Source organism: Anomalospiza imberbis, chromosome 6, assembly GCF_031753505.1.
Source record: "Anomalospiza imberbis isolate Cuckoo-Finch-1a 21T00152 chromosome 6, ASM3175350v1, whole genome shotgun sequence".
NCBI lineage: Eukaryota > Metazoa > Chordata > Aves > Passeriformes > Viduidae > Anomalospiza > Anomalospiza imberbis.
This window is the reverse complement of record NC_089686.1, coordinates 48929423-48947990: the sequence shown is the minus strand read 5'-3', so window position 1 is coordinate 48947990 and position 18568 is coordinate 48929423. Positions and strand designations below refer to the sequence as shown.

General features: G+C 43.0%; 1 protein-coding gene and 1 long non-coding RNA gene across 3 annotated transcripts; one reads left to right on the top strand and one right to left on the bottom strand.

Moving 5' to 3' along the window:
* The first annotated feature begins 1506 nt into the window (after nt 1-1506).
* On the top strand, nt 1507-5291 carry MYOD1 (myogenic differentiation 1). The gene is made up of 3 exons (XM_068194053.1): nt 1507-2275; nt 3755-3833; nt 4400-5291. Exons 1-3 carry the CDS (start codon nt 1721-1723, stop codon nt 4648-4650), a joined length of 885 nt encoding a protein of 294 aa, XP_068050154.1. The 5' UTR covers nt 1507-1720; the 3' UTR covers nt 4651-5291.
* On the bottom strand, nt 2236-13526 carry LOC137476055 (uncharacterized). 2 transcript variants are annotated; one of them, XR_011000219.1, is made up of 4 exons: nt 13060-13526; nt 12599-12725; nt 6292-6692; nt 2236-4044 (listed from the first exon to the last, which is right to left on the bottom strand). It is a non-coding gene; the product is annotated as an uncharacterized lncRNA (long non-coding RNA). The 2 variants fall into 2 exon arrangements; XR_011000220.1 differs by lacking the exon at nt 2236-4044 and having other exon boundaries at nt 5680-6692; nt 13060-13525.
* Nucleotides 13527-18568: the final 5042 nt, after the last annotated feature.

Sequence of the window (18568 nt, the reverse complement as noted above, 5' to 3'; positions counted from 1 at the left end):
TCTCTCCTTGGGACATATTGTTTTTCAGTATCGGGTACACTGAAAGAATGAATTTCTATGTATAGTTTTATCTTTAAATAAAACTTTTATCTTTTAGAGATACTGACAGAATGCATCTTACAGTTCTTATCTTGATCTGTACTCAAAGATATTTAGGTAAGTAGAAAACGGGGAGTGCAGATTAGGAATTTTTGCCAAAAAACAAATCATGTAATAACAAAAGAAGCCACCATCTTGACAGCCCATCTGAGAAGTCATAGGCACAGGGACTGGGAATTGATCATTAATGGATGTTTTTTACCTTTTGCGATTCTGTCAGTCAGCCCCTTGTCCCACTGAAAACAGAGCTTTGCTGCTGATTTTGAATGAGCTGAAATTTTGCCAACATTTATAACTGCAGAACAGATATTATTTTTTGCTTTTGGGACATTAAATATATATATACTACTATTTTAATCATTAACTCAGTGGAATCACATAGTTGAATTATTGAATTCCTCTGAGAAGAACCTAATTTCTCATCTCAAATGATACTCCAAAAAACAGAGTAAAAACTCTGGCACCCTTGAGAGATGTTACCAAAACCCATCCCATTTCCCCAAGCTCCAAACTCTCCCGCTGTTAGAAATGAATCCTTATCGCGCGAGCCGTCCAGCTGCAGCGCAACCGCAGCAAAACGCACGGCACGGACTGAGATCCATCTCTACCAAAGTTTCCGAGTGAAGGCGAACAGAGCTGGAAGAGGAACCCGGATTGCCAGAGCTCGCAGGGGTTCCCGAGGGAAGGAAGGCTGGCGCACCGCGGCCACGGCGGCGCTTCCCGCTGGGACAGGCCCGCAGCGCCACCGGGTGGCCGCCACCTGCCCGTCTTGCCGCTTCCCGCTCCCATCTCCGCCGCTCCGCGGTGTCCCCGCTTCCCTTCTGCCCCGCACCTCCCGCCTCCCCGCGGTGTCCCCGCTTCCCCTCTGCCCCGCACCTCCCGCCTCCCCGCGGTGTCCCCGCTTCCCCTCTGCCCCGCACCTCCCGCCTCCCCGCGGTGTCCCCGCTTCCCCTCTGCCCCGCACCTCCCGCCTCCCCGCGGTGTCCCCGCTTCCCCGCCGTCCGGCACGGTCCCTGCTGTCCGCGGTGTCCCCTGGAGCCGCCCGCCCCCACGAACGCCCCTCCAGTAATTACCCTTGTGGCCGTGGAGCCGCAGACAGACCTGCCCAGGGGCCGGGGACTTTTTCCCTGTGAGGAACCAGCGGAGCCGTCACCGGTGTGTTCGGTGCGTCCCCCCGGGCGAGCGGCCGGCGGCACCCGGCACCTTCGGGGCGGCTGCTCTCCCTGGCGCGGCGGCAGGGCGAGCTGCTGAGAAAGGAAAAAAAACCCGGGGGAAATGTAGCCCTGCGCGCATCCGAGCGGCCGGGCTGCCCCTGCCCCAGCGGGACACCGCGCCCCCCCGCGCCGCCCCGGCCCCCGACACGCCTGGCCGCGCCCCCCGACCCGCCCCGTCCCGACCCGCCGCGCCGGGGGTCTCAGCCATAAATACGGCCCCGAGTGGCGCTCCCGGACCGGCGCGGCTGCGGAGGGGGTCGGGGCAGCGGCCAGCGCTGGTGGCCTCGCCTGGGAGAGCCTGCGAGAGTCCCGGCTTTGAGCCGCAGAGCAGCCCGGTTGAAGGCCCCTCTGCTCTGAGCCCCCTCGCTGTCCCCTCTGGCCTAGCCGCTATCCTCTCTGCCGCCCCCATGGACTTACTTGGCCCCATGGAGATGACGGAGGGCTCCCTCTGCTCCTTCACAGCCGCCGATGACTTCTACGATGACCCGTGCTTTAACACGTCGGACATGCATTTCTTCGAGGACCTGGATCCCCGGCTGGTGCACGTCGGGGGTCTGCTGAAGCCCGAGGAGCACCCGCACCACCACGGGCACCACCACGGGCACGAGGAGGAGCACGTCCGGGCGCCCAGCGGGCACCACCAGGCTGGCCGCTGCCTGCTGTGGGCCTGCAAGGCGTGCAAGAGGAAGACCACCAACGCCGACCGCCGTAAGGCCGCCACCATGAGGGAGCGCCGGCGGCTCAGCAAGGTCAACGAGGCCTTCGAGACCCTCAAGCGCTGCACCTCCACCAACCCCAACCAGCGCCTGCCCAAGGTGGAGATCCTGCGCAACGCCATCCGCTACATCGAGAGCCTGCAGGCCCTGCTGCGGGAGCAAGAGGACGCTTATTACCCAGTGCTGGAGCACTACAGCGGGGAATCGGACGCCTCCAGCCCCCGCTCCAACTGCTCCGATGGCATGGTGAGTGCCCCAGGGAGGACTCCCTGCCACCAAGGTGCCCTGGACGCTCTTGGTCCAAACCTGAGCAGGGCAAGTCACCTCTTCTTGCCCTTCCTATAGCAGCTGCCTTCTGTACCTCCCCAGGCAGAAGACAAAGTCCTTTCTCGTGCCTTGAGCACTCACAGTGAAGGGAGGTAGGGTCCCCACATGGCAGGATCTTTGGGAAAGAAGAAGAATCTCATACACATTTTGTTCCCTGGGATAAGAAGTTAGGCAGGTTCCCCATGTCCTGGAGTAGCCAGGGCAAAGCTGCTGGGGGAGAACTTTGGGAAGCTGCCTGGAATGGGCACCTGGGGGCATTGCCTGTGATCCTGTAGCTCCTGAGGCATCTCTGTTTTCATCTTCTGCTGTATCATTACCTTTGAATCCTCTAAGGACAGCAGAGAGCAAGGGCCCCCTAGGACATGGTAGTTACATGGGAATTGGTAAGAGTCTGGGTTTTGTTTTCTGCCATTCATCATGACAACAGGAGGAGTGTCTGAGCAACGAGAATTGTTTTTCTTGACCCTTAAGAAAAAGATTCTCCATTTCTCTTCTCACTCACTTTGTCCCCTCCATAGATATTTACAAGCAATAGGAACGAGAATCCAGACTTTTAGTCCTGTTTGTACATTATGGGCGTGGGAGAAGAAGGGTGGGTGCCAGAGAGGGTGTCTCAACCCCACATCTTTTGGCTGGGGCTGTAGGTTCAGCCTCTGGTGTGACTCTGGGCTGGTGGGATGTGGTGACCAGAGTCCAAGACAGCTCTCTGGATAGGCCATGAACTGCCCTTTCAGACCAGAGATTGCTTTTTGTGCTCTGGTGGGGATAGTTGTTACTGACTTGAGTATCTGCGATTATGAGAGACTTAACAGATTGGAGAGATTTACACAAATGATTCCTCTTCAAGATACAGCCTCTTTTAATAGAGGAATTTCATAGTAGATTAAAGTATTGGAAAAAAATACATTAGTCAATGTTGTAGAGCACTTTCTATATGAAATGGAAATGGGAAGAGAAACTGAAGGAAATACAAAGGAATAGGGTAGACTGAGGCTTTTAAAGAGCAATTCATGTTTAGAAAAATCTTGAAAAAATAAATTAAAAAGACATAATTCCACTTTCACACAGGTCTCAGGACACTCAGATCTCCCTGTTGTAAACTAAAGATACATGAAGGGCTGTATGTGATCAGAATGCTGGAAAGCCTCATCTCATCTGTAAAGCTGCAGCATTCGATGCAAGGGTGGTAACTTTCCTGTGGAACAGCTGTGCCACTTAAAATATTATGGGGTGGACCCCCTTCTAGCCATGTTTTTCCTTACTCAAAGAATCTACAACTTGATGGCATTCCAGACAGGACTGGAATGATGGCTCAGGCCAGAGCCTGACATATGAAATTAGATGGTTCCTGGGATTTGGGTAAGAGTCTGACCTCACTTGGATTTCTCTCCTTCCCAGATGGAGTACAGCGGGCCTCCTTGCAGCTCTCGCAGAAGGAACAGCTATGACAGCAGCTACTACACAGAGTCCCCAAATGGTGAGTACGTGCCCTAAGGGCGGTGTGAAACACCTCAACAGAGGCAGGCAGTGCAGCAGCTTTCCTGTGCCTGCTCGTGTCCAGCTGGGCTGAGAGAGGAACCTGCCTTTCCAGCCAGCAAGCCATTGTTGCTGGTAGAGGCACTGCATTTCCTCTAGGTGTATGTGGAAATATGGGGATGTGTTTTAGCTGTATTTCCCATTTTGCAAATCTAACAGTTGGATAGAAGTATGCTATTCTCTGCAACTAATTTCAGCATTTAACCATATTCTACATGAACACTTCTTACTCTATCATCGATCCAAATTGGAGTAATTTATGACTGATTTCAAAGCTGCTCTTCCCTCTCTATGGACTCAGTGAAGCCTTAGATCCTCCCTGTCCCCAGAGAAGCACGCTGTGGTTGAACCTCTCTTCCATTTTGAAATTACAATCTGTTTTCTGGTAATTGGTGTCCTTCACCACTACTCATTTTCTCTGAGTCTTCACATGCCCACAAATGTGTAGTGCCCACTGATGTTAATTACCCATTGGATAATCTGAGCACCTTTCTGTCTGTTTTTTAGATCCAAAGCATGGGAAGAGTTCTGTTGTTTCCAGTCTCGATTGCCTCTCAAGCATTGTAGAGAGGATTTCCACAGATAATTCCACATGCCCCATACTGCCTCCCGTGGAAACTGTTGCTGAAGGGAGTCCCTGTTCCCCTCCAGAAGGAGTGAGTCTGAGTGATGGTGGAGCCCAAATTCCTTCCCCCACCAACTGCACCCCACTCCCCCAGGATAACAGCAGTAGCAACCCCATCTACCAAGTGCTATAAGGACCCCTCCAGCTGGACTGCACCAAAACCAATTTGCTCCGTTTGGCCTTGCTCAAGACCTGCCTTCTAAGGCTGAAAAGACTTCTTAAGACTTGTTCCAATTCTAAAATATCAATGAAAATTCCTTCAACTATCTAACTTTGCAAACCTGTATCACTTCAAAGTACACATAGTTATTTATTGGTTGTTAAACTAAAGTAATTTAATACATCTAGAGATAAAATTGTATACCATGAAATGGCCAATGTTTAATCTGGGCTGTGGGGAATAGGAAGCTGGCTCTTGAATGTGGAGGAAAATAGAAATCTACAAGCAGTAGTGGCATGATAGATCCTTCCTATTACTCCTGTTCTGGCCAAAATAAGGTTGTGGACCATTTTTTATAAAACTTTTGTATAATTGTAAATAAGAGTTGCTTTCCAAAAAAAAAAAAAAAAAAAAAAAGAAAAGAAAAAAAAAAAAGAAAAAAAAGCAAAATAAATAAATTTTTAAAAAAGAAAAAAACAAAAACTTAAAAAGGGGAAAAATTTAAAAATATTTAATATTGCTTGGTTTGTTGTGTCAAACTTTATATATTTATACGATGTGGTTGCCAAGAATGTTTTCAACAGTATTCTAAATAAAGACCCTTATTTATAAAATCTGTGGTGTTATCTTGACTTTCATTAGGGCTTCTAGAATTACTAGTGCATTTAGGAGTGGTATTAGATCTCTGCCTTGGCAGGAAGAAGATACAGGCTCTGATTCAGCATAGAAATCAAGAACATGCTTCAGTTGCACTACTTTGCATAAATATGCTGCTGTTAAAGGGTCTCCTTTCTTCATATTCTGTTGTGATCACTGCTAAACCTAGACCTAAGCATCACAGGTCATTATTAGAGTGATCAATAAATAAGCATGTTTCTCCTCCTGGCCCCAGAATTTACAATTACATTGTAGGACTTGATCTTACAAAGATGTGTTGAAACTAAGAGTCACAAAAAATTAGACTCTCCAAATTCCAGTGTAGCTACTGAAACCATACAAAACTCACAAAAACATGTACTACATTTTTGGGCAAGTGTTCACATTTTTCATTCAAGTTCTATTTATCAAGCGTTTGTACCAATTTCATGTATTCTCAGGTATTAGAAACTAATTGCAAAGGAGTTTTTGTCACAAAGTTCAAGTAACAGATCACAGTTTTCCTCAAGTTCAAGTTGGAATGTAGGCCAAAGATAGGCAGTTTTAATTTGGATTTGAACTTTATGCATCTCTGGCAGCATTGCTCCAGGGATTTGCTTCTTGTTTAGAGCCTCTCTAAAAATAACCAGTGGGCTCTGTTTCATTCAGTATCTATGTGTAACCTTGAAAGCTGGCTGTGCAACTGAAAAATGTTAAGCCCTGAGCTGGTTGTCATTGGAAAGAAACAAGCAGGGCATTTCTGTGCATCTGGACAAGAATAACCAGCAACTACGACCTGTTTCTTATCACAACCCTATGATTTATGGATTTTGTAGAAGCCTCACAGTAAAATAAAAACAAAAAACACACTGAAAACCAATCTAGGTATCGTCATCATCCCTAAATACTTTGATGACAGACTAGTCATTGTATTCTCTGTTAGGTGACTATTATAGAGGGAGTTTGTACAGCTCTTACCTTAAGCAGGGAAAAGAAAAAGGGAACAGCTAATTCCAGGGAATGTCTCCCACTCCTTTAATCATGTATGGCCTTGAAGGTCCATGTTCTGTGGAGAGGAGAGGAACAAGCTGCCATGTGTTGAGCAGAGCAATGCAGTTGCTTCTCTTTCTTCCTGGGGCAGTCATGCTCCAAGCTTGGTGATTTATCTGAAGCCAGAGGGGCAGGGATGGTAGCAGCCATGGGTATTCCTTCCTTATCCACGAGCTTGGGGTCATGGTGGATGACAAATCAATGTCAAGGCACGGGACCATTCTGTGGAGCAGCCCAGGCTCCCATGGATCAGAGAAGACTCTGAGGCAGGACTGGCCACACAGAATCTTCATCAAAGTCCAACTTTGTAAAGGTCTCCCATTGATTCCCTGTGGGCAGAAAACACTCCAGCCCATAAAGATTGAGCTTACCCCTTTCATTTTTCCATTAAAAATAAAAATCAAACTAATTTGAGAATGTGCTAATTCATACTATCATGAATCAGGAGGGTGTCTACTAAGGTTGGAAAAATGTCCCGGGTTAGTTGGAAGCCTGTATCCCCTATAAAAGCTAAGTAGAGACAGTTGCCTCACAAATCAGGACCTCACACATCATCAGTATCATTTTCATTGCCTTCAGCAAACAATCAGGCCCACAATGCAAAAGAATCAAAAAAATGCTTTTGTGAAATACTAAAGATCTTTTAATCCCCATAATTTGAGGCTGGTAAAAGTATCAATTTTACTGCCATTAAATGGCAACCAAAAAGTATTTTGGCAGCTCAGGAATAACAGAGGCTCTGGACATGCTGGCAGCACACAGTTCATGCCTGCCTTGCTTGCACCCCACTTCTGAGGGGCACAATGGGGGGTACCTGGCTGTAGGGCTGGCATGGCAGAGTGGGCACAGGGCACTTGTGCTCAACAATGTACACGCAGTTCCATGTGAAGTCATGTATATTGCATTTCACTGATTTATTTTAGCCACGCAAGTTTCCACATACTTATGTTAATGTTACAACAGAGAACAGGCATTTAGCACATCCCAAAATAGATGGATGGATGATGAAGAAAAAATATTCATAGGTTTCCTATGCAGAGCCCATCTTTCTCCCATTGATGTCAGTGAGAAAAGTTCACTGGAGTAAGGCCAAAGGGCATCAGCACTGATAAATACATGTTTAGGTTACAAATATATTTATTTTTTTACTTAGATAAGGAAAATTGTTCCCCTGTGCCATTTATTCCTGTTTATTTCTAAGGTAATAAATATATTTAAAACAAAGCCCTGTGCATCAAGAGAACAGCATGTAACTGATAGAAACATATCCCAGTCTATAAGTAAATATTTTGAGGCTAGTAATATTTGGATTCAGAGCTTTAGTTTAGTTCTGACACAGCCAAGGAGCATATGCAAGACTGATCCAGCATTTACAAACTTTGGTTCTTAAATTGGGTTCCTGAAGATGAATTTAGGTATTTAGGGTATCTTGGTGTACAGAAACACTCCAGCATGGGCTCCGAACACACACTGATAGTCTGAAAGTTTATATTACACAGGTTCCAGTTCAATATGATGTTTCCTAAGGAACACTACCTCCAAAGGCAAAGTCATACAGATACAAACAAATAAAGGAAAGTAGCTGTCTTCAAACACAATGATAAGGGCACATTTTAGGAATGCTTGATTTGATTTGGTAACTTAAGAAAGCACTGCATGACAGACCCGGGATTATTGGTTTAACTCACTCAAACCACTGCTATGGAAAAAGTGAAGAGGAATACATTTATACTTCACTTACATGCAATAAATGCTCTGATTTTACATTTAATCAGATCATTTGCCAGTATGAGAATGAAGAGGATCTTTTTCCTACTTTCAATGTTCCACAACAAAGTGCAATAAAATTGCAAATAACAATGTTAAACACCATTTCCTGCATTATCATAGCAATACTGCTACAGAAATATTTCACATACTGAACATTCAATTTTAGGTAAAATTATATATTAACTATTCCTGGTATATGTTTTCCCTTTAAAAAGATTTTATTATCTGTATCCAAATATATTAAAGAAATATTAAATTGGCAGTTGCTTCACACCAGATGCTGGTCTTCTAAAATGACGTCATTTTCGACTCAAGATAAAGACCTTAAAAAAGACCCTTGAAAGTGGACAGAAATGCAGTTTTCATTTTACATCTTATATTGTGCAGAGATATTTGAAAGGTTCAAAGTGTGCAAAGGTCCAAATCTGCCATCTTCAGAAGAACTACATTCAAAATAGACAAGGAAACTTTCGTACCTCATACCACATTAATTTTTATGAATGAATGAATGAATATTTCATTTTTGTTTAAAATTTTCCTTGAAATCATTAGGAATATTTCCAGCTTCAATAGGAATATTTTCAGACTACTGCACATAATACTGTCTGGGATAGTGTTCACGTGGCAGTGCAAAGCCAGGACAAACTCCCTGCTGTGACCCTTTGCTCATGTTCTGGTCACTGACCCATTTCTGTCACAACGCTTTCAGATGTGCCGATCCCCCTGAGCACAACCCTCTGAACAAGCTGCCAGGCTTTATTGCTCACCTGATCTTGAAAGCACCATCCAGAAACTGTCCCCATAATAGTGCTGAAAGCCTACAACAGCTCCTAAATGAGTGGCTGACACGGAGCCTGTGATAGCAGGAGATGGTATGAAGGTCATTTCACATAACTTGCATGTGGCAATCTTGGCTCCACAGGCAGTAGGTAAAAAGGCCTGTGTAGAGTCAGAGTGCAAACCTCTGACAGCACAACCTGGAGATCATCTTGGAAGGCACATCCAAGTACCTCATTAAGCACTATTTACTCTCAGCTCATCCTCCCTCAGCCCTTCAAATCACTGGTTTTCTAGTAAAACTGTTGAACAGCCATGACCTCCTCTCCTTGATGGATGCAGCATGCTCCATTCTCAACAGGCTTGTAGCACAACTGGGAATGTCATTAAGTGGAGACCTTTCCATATTTGACATTTCAGGGCTAACAAGGGAGGGGATGATCGCTAGCATAATACAGAAGAGCCGTCAGATAGTCCTTTCCTCCCAAGACCCAGCAGGAATTAGGAACATGTCTGACAGAACCACTTGGGTCAGTACAAGGAATCCAGAAATTTCCATGTGGACCCAGAAACCTATATTTTGCATACACAGCCGCTTCTGAATAAAGACCTTAACATTGTAAGCTAATGGTGAAAACTGATCTATCCTGTAACCATGGGGTGATGGAAAACCTCAGGGGTTTCCCAATAATGCAGTCAACATGGCACTGAACTCACATTTTCTTTCTACAATACCAATATCTTTTATCATCTACAGGCATCTTAGCAACATCAACAAGTGTGCTATTTTATGTAATACTCAATGTATAACCTCACATTTATCAATAGCAAGGCAAATACTGTAACTATTAAAAATTTACTAAAAACAATAACAGACAATAACCACTTAATCACATGATTGAGGGAGGTTGCAATTTTCATTGGAATGTTGGGGTTTTTTGTTGCGAGTCAGAGTCACTCAGAAGTCTGTCTCAGCACAGCTACCACCTAGTGCTGAATATCCATGGCAGTAAAAGGGGTCCCCCAATCTCCACAGTCCTCCCTAACCCACCTGAACTGACCTTGAGCCTTTTCTGGTCCAACAGCCACATCTGCTGGGAAAAATTTTAACTACACTTCTTCCTGAAATCGTTGCTTGGTGAACTCCATGGTCTGTTTTATCATATTTCTATAATGTAAGTTTTGTTGGTACAGAAACAGCAAAAATATTCACAGTCTTCAGACAGCACCTGGAGGCCCATACACTAGGAACATCAAGAAAAATATATTGGAAAAAACAATTTCTTCCCTACCAAGAACCTTCTACAGAAAAAGAGACAAAAAATTGTTAGAATAGTATGGTTGGTTGGGTTTTGGCTTTTTTACTGCTAGACAAATTTTGGGGCACCACTCTATTTTTCTTTGTTTTAAGTGAAAAATAAAGACAAAAGGAGGGAGAAAATGGAAGGTCTTTGGATGCATTGTATGGCCTCTGCTGAGAGCAGTGGTCCTGAGGGAGACAGGCTGCTTGCCAAGAAGGCAGGTGGGGAAGATGCAGAGGAACTGCAGATGACAGCAGGATCACAATGACATTCTCTGGTGACAAAGTCCCTCAGTGGGGTGCAAATCTTGGCCACTGGACCAAGGGAGGTGATTTTCCTCCCTACTTTGACTCTAGTGAGATCCCACCTGGAGCTGGGCCTCCTCAGCACAGAAGGGATATTAACCTGTTGGAGGGACTCCAGAGGAGGCCACCAAGATGATCAGAAGGATGGAGTACCTCTCCTATGAGGAAAGGCTGAGAGAGTTGGGATTGCTTAGCCTGGAAAAGAGAAGGCTTCAGGGTGACCTTCCAGTACATGAAGGGAAAATACAAGAAAGATGAAGAGAGGCTATTTAAAAGAACAAGTTGTGACAGGACAAAGGGGAATGGCTTCAAACTGAAAGATAGTAGGTTTAGATTAGATATTAGGAACAAATTCTTTCCTGTGAGGGTGGTGAGGCATTGGAACAGGTTGGCCAGGGAAATTGTGGGTGCTCCATCCCTGGCAGTGTTCAAGGCCAGACTGCATGGAGCTCTGAGCACCCTGGTCTAGTGAGAGGTGTCCCTTTCCATAGCAGAGAGGTTGGAACGAGATGATCTTTAAGGTCCTTTCCAACCACAACCATTCTATGATTCCTTTTATACTTTGGCCACACAACATTCCTTTCTTTCACATCAATGCTCTACTTCTGAATCTTAAACCAGATAAAGCAATATCTTTTTGTTCTAATTTTTTTTACTTGTTTTTATGGCACCTGTGAGTTTCCTGAGGCAGGAGCCTAGACAATCCACATGTGAGAGCTGCTGCTTGCTGCAGTGGGAAAGTACGTTACTGAACCAACAAGCAGTGTGCAGGCTTTTCTCTAGGCCACCGGAGGGCAGCATTTCCATGAAAACAAGGACTTCGACTTATTTTAAATGTAGACACATTCCTTCCCCCCCCCCCACTAAACTCTCACATCTAACTCCCAGCTCAGGTAGAGAGTATGATTTCACACCACAACAACTGAAATCAATGAGCCGAATTCCTACCCAGTGTAAATTCATCAGTCTTGCTGGCAGTTGACACAGTATATTGGTACCCTTAGCTGTTGGGATTATTACAGCAAGTACAAGCTCATGGTTTGAGTTTGGATTCTTAAAGATGCATTTTTATGGAAAAAAACGACAGGCTTTTGTGTCTATATGGCAAGGCATCCTGATATGTGGACTAAAGTTCGGGATGAAGAGCATCACAGAGCAAAGCATTTATAAAACAGCTTGTCAAAGGAGACCCATTCTTCATCCAGGGCACGTAATGCTCTCATTACAGATCTAATGCCATAGAAATACAAATGGATGCAAGGGGGTTCATGTGTCACACGTGTTCCTTTGTATGGGACAGGTCACACTTACATCCCTTTGTTCCCTTTGGAAAGTAAGCGTGGTATGTGCTAGGCACTCATGCTCTATGCTCTCAAAGGCTGTCCTCTGCAGAACTACACACTTGAAACAGCTTGCAGTTGAAAGCCAGCTGCACAAAATGTAGTCCCAAACATGCCTTTCAAAAGCTTCACAAATGCCAATTACATTAAGCGATAAGAAAAAAAGCAACGAAGTAATGTGCCTAATTAACAAAGCTAGAGATGGAGCCAGCCATTTGGTTTGAAGTACTTCCAAGAGAGATGTTAAATGCAATGGTCAGGGCAACTCTGGAAGAAATAAATTAACATGCTGGGTTAATATTTCAAGCTCTGTGGGAGTAAAAACTGTGTGTGGTAAGGGGAAACAAAGGTAAAAATATCACAGGGTGCTATTCTGTTTGTTTGTTTGCCAAGGACACTTTAGCTTTTGCCATTTATTATTCTTCATGGTATGCTTGAAATTATGCAGGAAGACATAAAAGTGTCAGCATTGCGTCACTGGCCTTCCTAAATTTATCTTTTACCCACCTGTTAAATCTCAGCTCAAGGTCAAGAGAAAAACCATTTTGCGTGAATGGACTATGAGATAGACACATTCATGAAAAATATCTTAGTAGGGTTCTTTTATCTTTAGTAGCATCTGCAATAACAGCTTAAAAGATTCCCCACACCACAGACAACAGTGGGGTTTTCTTCTGGTCCTCATAAATACAAACTGACTGACTGAAGCTAATAGAGGTGCCTGGTTCCAAATCTTAGATACCTTTGGTTGGGAAAGCTCAGGCCATCACAAACTCTCAAGTTCCAGCAAGTAGTGTAGCTTGAATCCATTCCAGTACTCATCTGTTGGCAGCTGTTTCCATCTGCTCCTTCTTGAACCATTCTGCTCACTCCCCAGGGAAGAGCAGGAAGATTGTCACGCAATGAACTCGCTTGTTGTGAGCTGGCTGCTCATGTTTTACCCCAATCTGTCATCTCACCTCATCTGCTCTCTGGCCTTTTTTTGCCATAAGAATTCTGAGTTCTGCTCTGCACCTAAGGGGGAAAAGAAACCCCAAACCAACTATTCTTCAAATGTGGGTGCCAAAGCATTATCCCTTCTTTTAAGTACAAATAATTATTATGAGCAAGAGATACAGAAAATATTGATCAGATCACTTAGTCCTCACAGATGAATCACACAGTGATTCTTGCATGTATGTTTTGCAGCTAAAAGTATCTGACATACCTTCACTTTGTGATGAGGGAAGGTAGATGCCCTTCAAGCACTCCATGACCATTACCTGCAGCCTTTTTTTTGTTTGGTTCTGTGGTAAAACACAAAATGGAGAAAGAGGAAAAAAAATCAAAAATAACATTTTCTATTTTAGACATCAGTGTTTATGCTTCCAGACTTGCAGTTCAGCCTTTAGGAACTTTGGTTGACTGAGCAAATGTCTAGGCACATTAAGGCTCCTCTCTTAATTTGTCCCATTGCTATTTAATGTACTTGTTAACTTGATATCTACACATTAACATTAATTGGCCAGACTAAGAAAAAGATTTTATTTTTTCTTAACCAAGATAATTAGTTTTATATTTTCATCTTTGAAAGTTTTAATTTATACTTTGATATATTATCTCTAGTCTGATTTCCAACTGGACCAAATCCCCTCAAATCTCTTGGGCATTCAAACTTCCATGTGTACCTGAAAATGCAAACTTTTGTTCAGAAACATCTTTTTTTTTTTTTTGTTTTTTCAATCCCAAAATATCTGAAAGTACATCCCTAAATATAAGCAGCATTCTGCAGATCCTATTCAGCCTAGGGTTCAGAGAGGAGAAGTAATCAAAAAGAAGCAATACAACAGAATATGCAAACCTAGCTGAAGAAGATTCCATTAGCAACACAAATGCAAACAATACGGATTTTGCCCTGGCCAGAATCATACAGATTTGTGGATGTATTGGTTAAAATACCTCCTAAAGGCTTTACAAGCATAAACTCAGGAAAACTGAGAGGAATTTCACTGACTTGCCCCATCCCTTTTCTGTGGTGCACTGTCCTTTGCAGCATGCATCTGTCTGCTTGGATTATGCCGTGGTCAAACAGGGCCACACAAGCACAGCAGCACTTCAGCACTTCAGCACTTCTGCATGGAGACCTTTCTACACAATGAAGGCTTCTGAAGATGCTTGGCATGATAAAGCAATTAAGAAACATCTTTGCCCACAACCTGAATGACTACCACACAATCAACCATTTTTCCATTTTTTAACAGGCGGGATAAGTTGGAGAACAATTTCAGAAGAACCTGTAGAAATCTATTGTATTTTTTATTACTGTTGGAAAATTTTCAAATTAAAAAATGTCTTTATTATCAATCTGAGAACTGGACCCTCCTGTTTTGTCATTACTCCATGGGAAAGCAAATAAACATGCTATTGTAGGCCCTCTTAGGATGAGAATCCATCCTAGAAGAGCAGAAAGGTCCAACTTTCCATGAGAATGGAGCATTTCTTAAGGAAGACCCAACTCTCATTTCTTGCAGGCCAAATCTGAATATCTTGTCCCACTGTGATCCTTCTCTGCTTCTTCATTATTTCCCAATTCCTTCTACTGCTGGGCTACCTAGAGGCAAAGATTACAACTGCAAAACCTGGCAGAACCCACAGATGAATCAGACTGAATCAGTAAACAATGACTAAAAGTGCAGCGTCATAGGAACAAGCATATCACTGTGCCTAAAGTTAAATCATTTAAATACAAACCTGCTGCAAATCTTAACAGGAATTCTAGCCACAGTCTGGAGGGCTGGTATAATCCTATTGCACTGGGATTCCTACAGAAGTTTTCCCCAGGTCCTGGAAACTCTGGGTAGAGTATGTTCCTGCTTCCTGGAGTGCAGAGACCATTCATTACAGCGTGTCCCAGAAGGGAAAGCAGAGGACAAGCTAATAGAGCTGCCATCCCTTCACTATTGCCTTTCTTCTAGCTCTCAACACTTCATTTAACTGGAACAAAAGGCTGCTCTTAATGCTAAGGCATAGGCCTAGGCATGAGACAGGATAAAGAAACCCGCATTCCCAGCAGCTGGTCCAAGATTTGGGACAGAAAGTGGATTTTACTTTCCATTTACTCACATTTATATTGTATAAATCCTGGCTCTTGACAAAAGAAATGCAGCAGATTTCATCCTTATTGCCTATTATTTAACTAGCATCACTGGAACTATTATACTTTATATCTCTTCATATGCAGCATTCAAATAATTACTTCAGCAGGATTAAATGTCATATTTCATGGGACTGGCTGTGTAAATATTTACAAAGCTAGAGAACAGAAAAGACATATCAAAGTTATTGATTCATGTCAAATATTGAGAAGCTGGGTTAATCAAGGGATTTAAGCAATGCTTTAAACCTTTGAGTCAGCATTGTTGAGGTTTATTTAAACTACTCTTACCTTTCAACATCTAAAGTTTTACAAATCGTTTATAACAATAAAGACTTACAGGCCATTTTCCCATCTGTTTGTCTGAGGACATTTCAGTTACTATTGTGAACTCAGAGTAGGCTGAAGAAGTAATAACAGCTGTGAAAAGTGAATCATTCAACAAAAATAAAGTTCTCATTTCAGTAAAAATAAAAAGGTAAGAAATGTTCTAATTATTTTGTTGTATTAGAGAAATAGTCAACCGATGGACAAGCATATACATTTTATAAAATGGAACATATTTCATACTCCTTGGTCAGAAACAGATCCTATTTTTTTCTGGTTTTTTGGTGGTTAAATTAAAAAGATACACTTGCAGCACTGAGAGCTGCATGCCTTTTTCAAGAAAAGACTAGCACCTCCTGCTCTGTATTCTGTATATAGTAGCTGTGAAATACATATGTCTGTATCTATGTGTTTGTGTCTGTTGCTATGTTCATGCACCTGCAAATTGGCTGAGATCTTAAAAACATGACAGCATTAGTAGAGTTTTGTTTTCAGAAAAGGCTGACTAGGCCAGTCTGAGAAAGTCAAGGACCTCCTAGGACCCCCCAAAAAAATCAGCTAGTAAAATAAAGCCAAGTCCCTGGCCCTTTCTGAAACTCTAGCTGTAGTACATGGTATAAATTAAATGGGTCCAACCTATGTGCCCTCTTTTGGCAATGCAGATTCAGAGCCCTCAGGATGACTGAGCTCAGCTTGCAGTAATGAGTTTAGATAAGGGTTTTTTTGTTATGTGCTGACAGGAAACTTCCAATTGTAAGCTCAATTTTCCTCATCACCAGCTGGATTTTTGCTGGATCACACCTAGATCAGAATGAAGAACACAAGGGACAAATCTAGATCCTTCCATAACACAGCATTGTAACAAAGTAGAGCATTAGCTGTATCCCTAATTTTGGATACTTAAAGTAGCTCCATGATTTCTTGAGGAGCAACTATTTCTGTTTTGGGGAATGTCTCATCAAAGACAAATCCCGACACTTTTACTACAGCCTTGACTCGAGGATGTGCTCCAAAAGAAGCTCAGTGCCTCACCCAGGCCAGCTGCATGCCAGATTTAAGGAGCTGGGGGTGAGACAGACAACTCAGCAGTTTTTTGCAGTGCTTATTGCCCTTTTTCCCAGGAAGGTGCAGTCTTCTCTTCCCCTACAGGTAAAGCAGTTTGGAAATCTCCCTAGTCCTTCAGCAAGCAGCAGAACACCACTTCCACCACCTCACCTTACTTGTGGGCACCATCTCCATAATTGTATCTGCTTGGTTCCATCTCCCATCAATTTTCAGCAAAACCAAATGGATTCAGGTGGGAGTTTCTCTTAGCTAACAGAGTGGGTAAAGACCAAAGATGATGTCTAACATGTCACAATATTACTTCCATATGTTTCCAGAGAAGGTTCCATTTATCTCACAGTTTGATGCACATTTTCTGAAGGATCCCAAAAGAATTTGCAAAATAAAAAGAGCCTTCACTCAGAAATGTCAGCCCAGTAGAAATGGATGAACAAGTGCAACTCATCAGGCAGAGTACAGCAAATTCTTCTCAGGTCAAACAAAGCCATGCAATGGTTGGAAAACATGGATGGGAATGAAGTACATATTCAAGCAAAACTGAAGTAATTAAGAATAAAAAAGTTCAGCTATAAAAGTGCAAGAACAAGCATTTAGCCATAACTTCTGCTGCTCTGGTTATTCTCATTAAAAGCATCATGACTTCTTTGTATCAGGCTTTGGGCTACACATATCTTCAGACATGCAGCATCTCTATGTCTCCCTCAGTCAACAGCAAACACGAACCCACAATATTTTTCTCCATTCTCATTCTTTCTATGAAAGGCTTTCATCCAATTAATGACAATTCAGAGGGGTAAATCTAGCCTTTCAGAAAAGTAACAACATCTATGCTATTGCAGCTGCTTTATTTTTAAATTATTTTCAAGGACAAAATGAGTACATTGCATGCTGAAGTCCATCACAGCTTTCCATCTGAAGACCTCAAACCAAATGATTTACAAGGGTCAGTGCTAACAGATAGAGCAATTCACAGCATGATGTAATCTAAAACTGATAAGGAACTGCACTGAAATACTGTTGAGTTGTCATGAATTTAATACAAGAGAGCACAGGCTGAATTATAGCATTCAAGCATTGAAAAACTGGTCTTCCAACCCTGGCTGCCTTTTCTTTTGAGGTTATAACTCTTATAAATAATTCTCTCAGCCGCCTCCAGCTTTAAAACATTTTGAAAGTACTCTCCAGTTTTATTCATAATTGTGCACAAAGTCACAGGTTCTCTCAACATCTCCCTTTCTTCCTTCATATTGTTACAATGGGTCATTCTTTTTCTTTGAAGAGAAACTGAGTGATGAAGTCAGAGCTAGGCTTACATTTCAGGAGCGGGAGCTTCTTCAGCAGTCACCATTGTTGGTGTCCTCACTAGAAACCCCAGTGAAGGAAGAGGCTACAGAGGAGTGCAGAATCAAGTACTCTTGATACACTGGTAGAGCACCAAAGCATACAGCAAAGCCTCCTGATGTGCATTTCTGTGCCTATACACCCCTGGGATTCGGATCTGTCAATCCAGCGTCTTCCATAAGAGGCAAAATATCTTCATACAACAATGAATATAATTAAATAAAATTTTAGAAAAAGGTTAAACTTTCACTTCAAATTAATGAGTTACTAAGTTTAGGAGAGTTAGGGAATATATGCTCAGTCATCTCCCACATTGAGAAGAAAGCTCCTTTGGAGTCAGACAGAAATCACTGCAGTTCTCAGCTAAAGTAGAGCAGAGGGATTAACAAAAGAATAGCATGTGAACCCACTACTTTGGGTTTTTTTTAGTTTGTGGACAGAATTTAGACTTCTGTCTGAAAGAAAACCTACCTTTTTTTGTATATGATTGACCTGAGGATGCTGAAGTATAGGGCAACAAAGGTGATCCCAGTACGCCAGATACAGAGGGGAAAGAAGGACTTGCTCTTCCTGTATCATAACAGTGAGGTGACCTAACACCAGTGACAAAATTAGTAAACGGACTCACTCTCATACTCAGCTACACAGCAGTTTCAAAACTAAAATGTATCTATGGCTAAAAGCTATTCTTCCACTATTACCACTAAAAGTTCTGAGTTAGAAGAACAGTTAAAATTGTAGATAGACCAACAGGACTGCTCAAAGTGCACGTATACTCTCCTGACTGTAGGTGTGCCACAAGGGAGACCTTCACAGAGACCTTCCTAAATTCTACAGCTTATTTTC